The 12,791-nt window shown below is 52.3% G+C and overlaps 1 protein-coding gene across 1 annotated transcript; it reads right to left on the minus strand.

The window, feature by feature from the left end:
* Positions 1-789: 789 nt before the first annotated feature.
* Positions 790-1,765, minus strand: LOC103697183 (NDR1/HIN1-like protein 1). Its single transcript, XM_008778991.2, has one exon. The coding sequence runs from the start codon at positions 1,509-1,511 to the stop codon at positions 888-890; it is 624 nt and encodes a 207-aa protein (XP_008777213.1). The 5' UTR covers positions 1,512-1,765; the 3' UTR covers positions 790-887.
* Between the last annotated feature and the right edge of the window lie 11,026 nt (positions 1,766-12,791).

The raw sequence follows: 12,791 nt of genomic DNA on the forward strand, positions 1-12,791 counted from the left end.
GATTGGAGATGCTTAGATTGATCTACCAAATTCTATCTAGGGCACAGGCAGACATTTTTCTTTTGGATAGTAGCCGATATGTTATTCCTAATAGGTTCATAGTATAGAGCTCCCAAATATTAAGCTCTTACATGGAGATGTTCTCGCAAATTGCACAATCCATTTGCTAGTATGAGTGTCATCTAGAGTAAAAATGTTGAGAACTCTTATAATTTGATTGGGCAATGTCAAATGCAACATGTGCAAGTAGGAAATGTTAGAATCGGGTTGTGATTGGGCACCCATAACTACTTGACCTGACTGGACCCAATATAATTTTAAAAGAGGAACAGAAGGAACCGTTTAGGGTGGTTCAAAAACCATCCAAAACTATTCAACATAGTTAAAACATTTCCTTCTCTCTTGAGATCTCTCTAAAACAACAGAGAATAGAGAAAAAAATCGTCTATTGCTCTAGAAAGACACGGCTTGTACTGTGATTAGAAAGAGCTTTCCGTTCCTATGATTGTTCTCTAACCTGAGTAAATTTTGAGGCCAGAATAAATCATTGATTCAACATGAGATTTCCCTTCACACTTCCATGAGCTTCGTAATTTCCTTCTTCTTGTTAATACAGCACTCTTGGGGAGGGGAAGAACCGCTATAACAATCAGCATATATCCATCTCTAACATTTTCTCATTAAATTAAATAAATTATACATTTTCTCCAAACAATAAAGGCTACTAGTGAAATATAGGCCAACTTCATCATGAAAACAAGCAAATATACAAATGGAAATTTCTCCTTACATTATTTTATTGCTGGAACAGAAAATAGCAAATACTGGGCCAGGCCCCAAAATCTCAAAGATGAATTGCCCCAGAACCAGCAACAAGATGAAAACATCTAAGTATCGACATTGCACACGGGCTCGTTGATCAGCGGCACCGGACCGGTGGCCCCGTTCCGAATTCCGATTAGCATGTCGCACTGCACGTACATATTGTACCAGCCACTCCTGAACGGCCCCGACTTGTACCTGAGCCTTCCCATCAGCACGAAACACAGGTTGACGACGCCGTAGGCCTGGTCGGTAAGCAGGCCGGAGGCAACGTCCCCCGAGTCGGGCACGAAGTCCCCACCAAGCACCGGCGAAATGGCGATGGAGCTGGCGCGGTTCTGGAGCAGCGGGGGGAGGTCGGCAGGCGGAGTGATGGGCTGGTTGCGGTAGGAAACGTAGGCGGAGAGGTGGTCGTAGAGGATGGAGGAGCGTTCGTTGGAGTTGCGGCTGACCAGTGTGAAGTGCATGCTGGTGGAGAGAACGTTGGGCTGGGTGGAGGAGTTGGAGAGCTCGAAAACAGTGGCGCCGGTGACGGTGAAGTGGGGTTTTGAGGGGCAGTAGACGAGGTAGACAATGAGGACGATGACGCCGGCGAGGAGGAAGATGGTGACGAGGATGGTGCAGAGAAGGCGGAAGGGGTGGACGGCGGGGGAGTAGCGATGGATGACTCCCTTCTTCTCGTCGGTCATCTCTATTATTACGTTTGGTCTTCTCTTCTTGTTAGGTGGTGGTTTCTTAATTGTGAAGAAAGGAAGGGAAGGAGGGGAGGAAGGGGAGAAGGGCAGTGCCAGGAGGTGGAAAGTTTGTGAAAGATGACAGAAGGGGAGGGGATGAAGGGCGTGTGGGGTTTTTGTCGTGGTGGTGAGTTGTGGACGAGGGAGAGAAAAAGGATGGTAGTGGTACCGTGATGTGCAAGCTAGGTTTGCTGCTGCATGGAGGGTTCTTTCCGACTTTTGCCTTAATTTTCATATTTAAAATAATTGGAGAGAGGATGGGAAGTTTAAAATTATTTTAAATTTTAGTTAATTCTTGTAGAAAAATCCCGCGACGTGAAAATGGCTTGATTTAGTTTGTGTCATTACTTTCATTTATTATTTAAGCCTAAATTGGTGTATGCTTTCTACTTGGTTGTGTGCTTGAGGAGATTTCTTATCAAGCCTAACTTGACAAATGTATTATGCTAGTAGAAACAAAGTTTAACATTCTATGTTGAGTTCGAAATTGTAATGCCAATGAAAATGCAATACAACCTACGCTGAAAGTGACCTTTGAATTTGTTGTTGGAAATTAGACCCGGGGGTGACCACTAGCTGAGAAGGAGCAGCTCCGGCGCGGGTGGTACGTCGGCGGGCTGCATCCTCCGGAGGACCTGCAAAAAGCCGGTGGCCGGAGTTCTCGGCGCCGGCCCTCCGATGCTTAAGTCAGGGGAGGGGCTTTTGTGGAGAAAGAGAGATATTGCATACGGGAGTCTAAGAGTCCTCCTCCCCTTTTAAAAGGAAAAATTTTCCCTTTTATAGGAGGGATACAGGGTTACCTGTGATGTGACCGGGCGAATTAATGAGTTACCGTCATGATTGAGCGTGATCGTGTGAATTAATGAATCGCCGTGGACAGAGTTGAGTGAGTCAACTAGTTGCCGTGGATGGCCTAAGATTTTGAGTAAGCCGGAGATCCGTGGAGACCGTGCGCATTAATTGTTGACAGTCGTTCAGGCGGAGATCGCGGAATTGGATCCCGGATGAGGAGGAGAGAGGCTTGATTTCCGGTGGAGTGGAGGAATTTGCTTCGTCCTTTGACCGGATCTTCTTCGGGGTTGAGGTCGATCGGGTTCGGTTTGGCTGAGACCAGGGTTGCAGGGCCGCAGGGCTTCGTGCTCTGAGGTCGGGGATGCCAAGGTCGGACGCCTCTGAGGTCGGGCGCCTCGAGGTCGGGCATGCCGAGGTCGGGCGCCTTGAGGTCGGGCACCTTGAGGTCGGGCACCTTGAAAGTTGCTGCCGGGGCGCCTGTTATCACGTGCCGGCGATGCGTCAACGTGTTTCGGGGCAATCCATTTTTTCCTCAACACTATCCCCCGACTTCTGAGTTCGAGCCGTTTTACGAGCTTGGGCGAAGGAAGTAGCTGCCTTTATTATGCTAGTGGGGCCAGGCAGCTTTAAATTGTTCCGCCATTCCGCACGCTTCGGGGCATTTTTAATGAGAGGCGACGAGGCGACGCCCTTCTGTTTTTCGAGGCAGCTTTGAGTCGCGGGCTCATGATGAGACTCCGGGATTCGACGAGATGCTGCCTTAATTTTGCATTTAAAGCGTCGATCCAGGTTGATACGCCGCTTCGGTTTTTGGGGCCGACACGTAGCGCGATCTAGACGAAAGGCGGGATCTGGCTCTATCGATCTGGGCCGTCGGGGGGGGGGGGGGTCTATATAAACCCCTGACCTGACCCTAAGAGCTTCTATTTGGCCGCCGCAGCTATTGTTCTTTTCTTCTTCCGCTTTCTCCTCCCTTGTTCTTGCAGTTGCTGCTTAGTCCTTCCAGCGGTGTTTCAAGGCAATTTCCGACGATTGTCTTGCTCCTTTGCTTTCGGCCGTCGGCGTCCCCAGTGAAATCTATAGTAGGTCTCCTACTTGCGTTCGCTCGGAGGGCTTTTGCTTTTCTACTTTCCCCCCTTTTCTTTTCATCTTTCTCTCGGGGACGGGTCACGGCCCGGACGAAGTTGGGTCCAGTTTGACCGGGGAGGAGTTGGAACTGATCCGCGCCCGGTTCTTCCCTCAACGCGGGTTTCACCTTGAGCCCGTGGGGTCAGAAGACCAGGTGACGAGACCTCCTCCGGGTCGGATCGGGGTGTACATAGAGACACTTTGGGCCGGCCTACGGTTTCCCCTGCACGAGTTCGTGAACGAGCTCCTGGTGGCGTATCAGCTCGTCCCAGCGCAGCTCGTTCCGAACTCATGGAGGACCATCATCGGGTTCTTGTCCCTTTGCCTTGCGCATGGGATACCGACCTCGGTGAATGTCTTCCACTGGTGCTTCATGCTGAAGTCCAACCTGCCGGATGGGGAATGGCTCTACCTCGCCCTTCGGGGCGGTAGGCCGTTCTTCCGAGGTGCCCCTTCCTCCATTCGTGGGTGGAAGGGAAAATTTTTCTTTCTTTTCTTCGAGCGCACGTGGGAATTTGACTCGAGGTGGGGGCAGCCCCGGCTCAAGGCCATTAATAAGCTCCCCACACTTTCGGCGGACGAGCAGAGGGTCGTCGATGCTCTTCATGGCCTCGGAGGAGACATTCTTCTGAATGACCTCCTGAGCGAGGAGACCCTGGTGAACGTCGGCCTGAGCTCGGCGCGCCTCGAGGGTAAGGGCAGCTGCACTGCTCCTCCTCTGTCTTGTCATCCTTTGTCTTATTTATTCCTTTTTCTTGTTTATCATCATTTTTGGTGCCGACCTAACACTTGGGATTTTTCTTCTTTTCAGACATATCGCAAATGGTGACCAGCAATGCAGCTCTTTTTGCCCGGTACAAGAAGAGGACGGCCAAGGCTGGCGGGGCTCCACCCGAGCCCAGGAAGAAGGCCAGGTCGGCCTCGACTTCTGCTCCTACCGAGGCGAGGGGCCTTGAGGCTGGAACATCTAGATTCATCCAGAAGGAAGTTCCTCCTGCCAAGCGTGCGAGCTCGGGCTCTTCTAGGGGTGCGGGAGATTCTGCGGCTCCGGCCTGCCCGGCCCCCATCTCTCAGCTGTCGAGTTGCTAGGTTGTCCGCTTGCGGCGCTCGGGTCTCGAGCCAGGCAGCGGCCTTGGGGTCCCGAGCTCTTCTCATCTTTCGGCTCCGAGCTCGGCCAGACCGAGTCACCCGAGCTCGTCGAGGGCCAACGTCCCGAGCTCATCTGGGGTCGAGGGCCCCCCTGAGAGGAGGCCCTTCAGCCCGGAATGGTCAGTCTATGAAGACGACTTGGCCCTCCACGACAGCGACGTCGCGCGCCAGGTGTTTTGCTGCGCGCTGCTCCCGGCTGACCGGGCCGAGTTCGAGGCTGCCGACCTTACCAGCCTCATCAATCAAACTTATTGCTTTGCCATCCAAGTAAGTCATCTCTTTGCTTTTTTCTCCTTGCTTCAATTTCCATATCCTTTTGACCTTTGCTTATTTTCACTTTCTTTCTCTACAGCATCTTCACAAAATCGACACGCTAGTGTTTATAGCGTTCGAGTGGCAGAATAAGGCTCGAACAAGCCAAAGAGCACAGGAGGAGGCCGAGAAAAGGCTCGATAAAGCTGAGGCCTCGCAGAGGGAGGCCATCGCGAGGATAGAGGCCGTCGAGGCCGAGCTGCGGTCTGCGGTCGAACGCCTTGACAAAGAGAGAGCTTCGCACACACTGGCCAGGTCGGAGCTCCGCGCCTCTGAGGCGCGCCTGGTCGAGGCCCGTTCCAAAATCGCCGGCCATCGGTATGAGGCGGGAGTCTTCTGCCTGAAGATCGGGCAGCTGGAGGCTCGAGAGAGGAGGGCTTTGGATTAAGCCCAGAATGCGGTGCAGATCTTCCGGAAGTCGGAGGAGTTCCACGACCTATTGGAGGAGGAGGCCAAACAGTAGTAAAGAATTTTTTTTTTTTTGGTTTTCGAAAGAAAAAGACTAACTACTAAAGTACTAATTAAATCTAAAATTATACTAATAAATCAGCCGTTCTCCGGCAATGGCGCTAAAAACTTGACGCGCTCGCAAAAATGCTTTCGCGAAACTAATCTCCCAAGTGCAGGAGAATCGCACAAGTAGTAAATTCTCGAGAGTCCGAGATCGAATCCTCAGAAAACGAAATATATATAAGATTATTTAATATAATTTTAGATTAATTAATTCAATAAATTTGTGGATTAAGATGATATTTTGCAAATAGAAAATAAATCAGTAAACAAAGAATTGAAATTTAGATAGATTAAGATGGTGTAGGGATCTGGAATCCCCTTCGATGATATTATTTTCAACAATTAAATTCTGCAATTCTTGATTAAAGATCAATCAGATAGAATAGTTCTAATTATGGAGTATACAATTTGAAAACATGAATTCAAGATCTAAGTATTTATCGTGCCGATTACGTCTACGACAAATCAAACATCGAAACAATCCATGAATTAAGAAATATAAACTATAAAAGATCTATCTCATAAATAAGCATGCAAGAATCAAAAACATATTAATATATGTAAAGCAAAGAGATCAATGTTCAGAATTTACTTGAAAAAAAAATAAGACATCAAAGGTTCCTCCATCACCCTTCACCTAAGAAATCAGCCCTCCATTAACATAAAAGAAAACTCCCCTCTTTTCTTTTCTTTTTTCTATTCTTTTTGGAAACAGAGCATGCTCTGTTTCCCCTTTTTTTTTCTTTCTTTGAATAGCCGGCTGGGGCCGGCTCCTCTGTTTTTCTTCAATGAGATCTCCCTCCCCAGCCGAGAGAACCCTCCTATAAAATGCGATGAGTCCCTGATCTCCCGGAATACGTGGAGATGCCGAGTATCCCGGACGCTGTGGGATCTGGGGAAGGCTGATTCGCTTGCTTAATCCGGAAGAGGTGGATGGATCGCGATCTTCGCGGGATGCACGCGGACGCTGGGAAGATGATCACAGAAGCTGGGATCTCGGGAGATTCGGGATGATTCGTTGGACGGGATCATGGAAGAATGCTTCGCGGATGGCTGGGATGCTTCACGGGAGGTTGCGGACGTTGGCTCACGGACGCGGAGAAGATCTGAAAACGAATCCGGAAGACGCGTGGATCTGAGATTTGGAAGCTGGATCACGGACGCTGCGAGCTTCGCGGATGAGGCAGAATCTGGGATGCTGGGAAGCGCGGGTGGATCGGAATCACGATTGCTAGGATCTCGGGAGATTGTGAATGCTGGGAGTTGATCACACGGACACGGGATGAGGAGTCGCACACTGGGAGAAGCTTCATGGGCAAATCGCTGAGAAGAGGTGGACGGCTGAGCTTGAGTACTGGAGCTGGGACGCAGTGGAATCGCCACGGACGAAGCGGACGGCTGAACTGGGAGGTTGCACGGACACGGGAGATTTGCAGATGGACGCGGTGGAATCGCCACGGACGGCCGGGTGTTGGACTCGGGACGCTGGGATTCGTATGATGCCTGGCTGACGGTGTGGACGGCTGGGAGCTGATCACACGCGCTGGGAGAAGTGGATGGGCTGCACGAGGGCTCTATCGGGAGAAGCTGATCGCGGGACAATGTAGAAATCGCGGGATGCTGGGACTTGTGACACGAAGGATGAATCACGGACGCCTGCGGGATTCCTTCAAATGGACGCACGAAATGGGGAGGACATGCTGCTGCTGGATGTGGCTGCACCTAGTTGGCTAATGCTCCTTCTAGTGTGCAACTGGAACTGACCTTATGCGCATTTTAGCTATGATTTACGATCACCTGCACCCCACAAAAATATAACAATTTTATCATTATTTGTTAGCAATAATACTAATTTAAGTGATGTATAGATCGCACTTTTGTGCTCTCATCAGAGGCCGTGGACGGATTCATCCGTGGCTTCGAGAACTTTCGGAGACAAATGCAGCGGTATTGCCCTCAGTTCGACCTCACGGGTATTCGGCCTAGGATGGGGATCGCCAGGGATGAGGGCGAGCCCGGGAGTTCCAATGGTGGAATTGGCAGCGCGCCCGCAAGCCCTGAGGTCGAGCGGGGGCCGTCGGGGCCGAGACTGAGGCGGCCGAGCAGACGGCTCGGGAGGCTCTTTCTGAGGAAGTTGCTGAAGGCGCTGCTGAAGAGGTGCCTGAAGCTGCTCCCGAGGCCATTGACGGAGCCCCGATTGAGGCCACCGCGAATGTTCCTGAGGCAACTCCTGCTGGGAATCCTGACGTGATTGTCGAGGACAACCTCGAGGTTGATGCTGCTCCCTCTGCTGCTCCTTAGGGCCTAGTTTTTCCCTTTTTCCTCTTTTTGTAAATGGGTTCGGCCTCTACGGCCAAATTTTGTACTCAGCCTTCGGGCTTTCAATCAATGAAGTATCCTTTTTTTCAAAATTCTGTTGTGCATTTATATTTGCTTCTATTTGTATGATTGATAAACTTTTATCTTGGCTGCTTGAGTTGAACTCTTGTTTGGCGAATTTTCACTAAGTCTCCGGGCTCGGCTTCCGGAAAGACTTGTTAGACCCTCGGGCTCAGACTCTGATAGAATCCGCCAAGCTCTTAGGCTTAGATTTTCGGTAGAATCCGCTAAGCTCTTAAGCTTAGATTTAGGTGAGTCCGCCGAGTCTTTGAGCTCGGGCTTGATGTCGGTGTAGACCGAGGTTGAATTGCCATAGAAGCTTGCATGCCTCTTGACCTCGAGCTCGGTCGAGGCACTGTTAGGCGGGACCCAAGGTTGAGTTTGCGGCCAATGCAGCTGGGTATCCCCGAGCTAGGTCGGGGCATCCTCAGGCAGAGCTCGAGGTCGCTATAGTGTGCCATCTCGAACTAGGTTGGGGCGCTCGAACTTGGCTGGGCCTTTGTTTGGAGAAATTTGAAGTTGGTGGAGATCGAGCTGGAGATTGGCGGTGTGAGGCATTCCAAGTTTGGTCGGAGGGTCGTGCGCGAGGTCGAGTGAGCTTGGGCTTGCAGTAAACTCTGCGATGCTTTTTGAGGTCGAGGGAGACTCGGCTCGCGGTCGACTCAGCAGGGCATCCCAACCTTGGTCAGAGGATCTCGAGCCTGGTCGAAGCTTTATCGGAGATACATATGGGAGGCAGGTCTTGTCCGTTGATCGTTCTATAATATAACCAGGTAAATATAGAGAGATGTATGTGCCGAGCAGGGTATACCTCTCGCGCAGCTGGAGCTAAGTGTCTTAGGTCGAGCTATCCGAGCCGAGCTGAGCGACTTTGCTCCGAGGTTGACTTTAGCGACCTGCAGTCGGCTCAGCAAGGTGCCTTCACTCAGCTCGAGGCGCGTTGTCAGGAGGTGCTGAATGTTGTCGAAAAGTCGTGGAGATGTCGCCACGAGGTCGAGGGAGGGAGACTTGGCTCTCGGTCGACTCAGCAGCGCCCAGTAGTGTTTTTCGAGGTCGAGGGAGACTTGGCTCGCGGTCGACTCAGCGGGGCATCCCGAGGTCGAGGGAGACTTGGCTCGCGGTCGACGCAGCGGGGCATCCCGCCCTTAGTCGGGGGATCATGCGCGAGGTCGAGGGAGTCTGGGCTCGTGTCGACTCTGCGATGCTTCCTGAGGTCGAGGGAGACTTGGCTCGCGGTCGACGCAGCGGGGCATCTCGACCTTAGTCGGGGGATCATGCGCAAGGTCGAGGGAGCCTGGGCTCGCGGTCGACTCTGCGATGCTTTCCGAGATCGAGGGAGACTTGGCTCGCGGTCGACGCAGCGGGCATCCCGACCTTAGTCGGGGGACCATCCCGAGGTCGAGGGGGCTTGGGCCCGCGGTCGACTCAGTGGGGCATCTCGAGGTCGAGGGAGACTTGGCTCACGGTCGACACAGTGGGGCATCCCGACCTTAGTCGGAGGACCATCCCGAGGTTGAGGGGGCTTGGGCCCGCAGTCGACTCAGCGGGGCATCCCGAGGTCGAGGGAGACTTGGCTCGTGGTTGACGCAGCGGGGCATCCCGAGCTTGGCCGGGGCATCCCGAACTTGGTCGAGGTCTTGTCGGAGATGGAGATTGGACTCGGAGTTGTCGCAACGGAGCAGCCCGAACTTAGTTAGGGCATCCGAACTTGGTCGAGCATCCGGACATGGCCTGGCATCCGGACTTGGCCGGGCATCCTGAAGTTCACAAGTAGATTAACATCAGGAGAAGTATTGAATAATTAGAGAAGAGCCGTAAGTAGATTAATATGAGGAGAAGTGTTAGTTATGTTCTCAAACATCGCCCTGGGGTTCTACTGATAATACATCCGGAGATTTTCGGAGTTCCAGCTTCGGAGAATGGGGGTCCCCTTAAGGGACTCCAACTTGTATGCTCCGGGTCGCTGGACTCGAGCAACTCGGTATGGCCCCTTTCAGTTTGGGGCAAGCTTTCCTTGTTCGGTTGGTTGAGAAGCTTCAGTTTTCCTCAGGACGAGATCCCCCACCTTGAAGAGCTTGACTTTCACCCTGGAGTTGTAGTACTGCATCGCCTTCTGTTGGTATCTCGCCATGCTGACTCGAGCAGCCTCCCTTGTCTCCTCCACGAGGTCCAAGTAGCTTCTGAGTTGAGATGAGTTGGAGGCTTCATCGTAATTCTCCACCCTCAGTGATGGAAGTCCGATTTCCAAGGGGATGACAGCTTCTGTCCCATAGGCTAGATTAAAGGGGATCTCACCGGTGGAAAGTCGGAATGTGATCTTGTAGGCCCAGAGGACATTGTAGAGATCTTCGACCCTTTGCCCTTTGGCTCGATCGAGTCTGGCTTTCAGTCCTTAAAGGATGGTGCGGTTCGTCACCTCGGTTTCTCCATTCATCTGTGGATGAGCGACCGAGGTGAAACTATGGTCGATGCCGAGCTTGGAGCAGAACTTCCTGAAGCGGGCGTTGTCGAACTGGCGGCCGTTGTCGGATATGAGGATGCAAAAAAGTCCAAATCTGCAGATTATTGACTTTCAGACAAAGTCTCGCATCTTCGGCTCAGAAATCCGAGCCACCAGTTCAGCTTCAACCCACTTGGTGAAGTAGTCGATGGAGACAATGAGGAACTTTCTCTGTCCGATGGCTTGGAGGAACGATCCCAAGATGTCGATCCCCCATTGGGCAAATAGCCGGGGGCGCTGATCGAGGTCAGCAGAACCGAAGGTCGGTGCTGGATGTTGGCGTTCCGCTGACACCGATTGCACTTTTGGACAAAGTTCAATGCGTCTTTTTCGAGTGTGGGCCAGTAATATCCTTGGTGCAAAATTTTGTGGGCCAGGGCCCGACCTTCTAGATGGTTCCCGCAGATTCCTTCATGAATCTCTCGCATGGCATAATCCGCCTCTGAGGGGCGGAGACATCTGAGAAGAGGAGAGGTGAATGACCTGCGGTAGAGCTTGCCTTCGTACAGGAGGTATCGAAAAGCTTGATGCTTAATCCGGCGGGCCTCGAGCTCGTCATTGGGGAGGACTTCGCTCTATAGGTAAGCGACGAACGCGTCCATCCAGCTCGTCTCGACCACGATGCGAAGAGCTGGTTCAGGCTCCTCGGTGCACCTAGTGCTTGGAGGTACTCGAGCACTGTGGTCTTCGAGAGCTCGTTCATGCGGAAGGTCGCTAGTTTTGATAGTTGGTCTGCCCTTGCATTCTCCGCCCTGGGAATGTGTTGGATGTCGAAGGAGCCTAGCGAGGAGGTGATGTCTCGCACCTTTTGGTGGTACTTCTACATTGACAACTCCCTTGCTTCGAAATCTCCCAGAATCTGGCTCACGACCAGTTGGGAGTCGTTGAAGACCTTCAAGTTTCCGACCTTCAGCTCCTTTGCCAGCTTTAGCCCAACGATAAGCGCCTCATACTCCGCCTCATTGTTCGAGGTGGGAAATTCGAAGCGTAGGGCCTGCTCTGCGACTACCCCATCCGGGCTGGTGAGGATGAAGCCCGCTCCGCTACCCCTCGAGGTCGAGGAGCCATCTACATGTAGAACCCATGGCTTCCCCGGGGTCTCTTCTATTGGTGTGAGCTCAGGCTTGGGATCGTCTGGCAGGGTGCATTCTACAATAAAATCAGCAAGCACTTGGGCCTTGACTGCCGGTCTCGGGCGGTATTCAAGGTTGAATTCTCCGAGCTCGATCACCCACTTCACGATCTTCCCCGCACGATCCGACCGTTGCAGAACTTTCTTTATAGGCTGGTCGGTCAATATGGCCACGGTGTGGGCCTGGAAGTAGGGTCGGAGCCTCCGGGCTGAGATGACTAGCGCATAGGTCGTCTTTTCTAGCTTGGAGTATCGGATCTCGGCATCCCTCAGAACCCGGCTGGTGTAGTACACTGGTCTTTGAGACTTGTCCTCTTCTCGGACCAGGACCGAGCTTACCGCCACCGGGGAGACGGCCAAGTATAAATAGAGGAGCTAGCCTTGCTGAGGCTTCGTGAGCAATGGAGGGGAGGCAAGATAGCGTCTGAGCTCTTCAAAGGCTTGTTGATACTCCTCTGACCATAAGAAGTCCTTCGGCCACTTGAGAATCTTGAAGAATGGGAGGCACCGCTCGGCTGACTTGGAGACAAATCTTCCAAGGGCCGCAACTCGCCCCGTGAGTCGTTGCACCTCCTTGATTGTCTTTGGTGGCACCATTTCTTGCAGTGCTCGGATCTTCTCGGGGTTCGCTTCGATTCCGTGCTGGGTTACCACGAAACCGAGGAACTTGCCCGAGGTAACTCCGAAGGCGCACTTGGTGGGGTTGAGCTTCATTTGGTACTTTCTGAGGGTGGAGATGCTTCATTGAGATCGGCGATGTGATGCTCTGCCATCTGGCTTTTTACCAGCATGTCGTCCACATAGATCTCCATGTTTCGGCCTATTTGGCCTTTGAAGACCTGGCTGACCAGCCTTTGATATGTCGCTCCGGCATTCTTCAATCCGAATGGCATCACTTTGTAGGAGTAGAGGCCCTTGTAGGTGATGGAGGCTGTCTTCTCCTCGTCCTCGGGCGCCATTCGGATCTGATTGTACCCCGAGAACGCATCCATGAAGGTCAGCAGCTGGTGTCCTGAGGTGGAGCCGATGAGCTGATCAATCCTGGGGAGAGGAAAACTGTCCTTTGGGCAAGCTTTGTTCAGGTCGGTGTAGCCCACGCACATACGCCATTTTTCATTAGCTTTCTTCACGAGGACTACATTGGCGAGCCAGTCAGGGTAGGAGACTTCTCGGATAAAGCCGACCTCAAGGAGTTTGTCGACCTCCTCGGCTGCCACTCGCTATCGCTCCGGTGCAGAGCTCCGTTTCTTCTGCCTCACAGGCTTGTAGGTCGGTTTCACCTGTAGTCGGTGAACCATGACCTCGGGATCTATTCCCGGCATATCCGTGG

The sequence above is a fragment of the Phoenix dactylifera genome, chromosome 10 (genome assembly GCF_051530095.1).
Source record: "Phoenix dactylifera cultivar Ajwa chromosome 10, Ajwa_hap1_PhDact_Kaust_v1.1, whole genome shotgun sequence".
Classification (NCBI taxonomy): domain Eukaryota; kingdom Viridiplantae; phylum Streptophyta; class Magnoliopsida; order Arecales; family Arecaceae; genus Phoenix; species Phoenix dactylifera.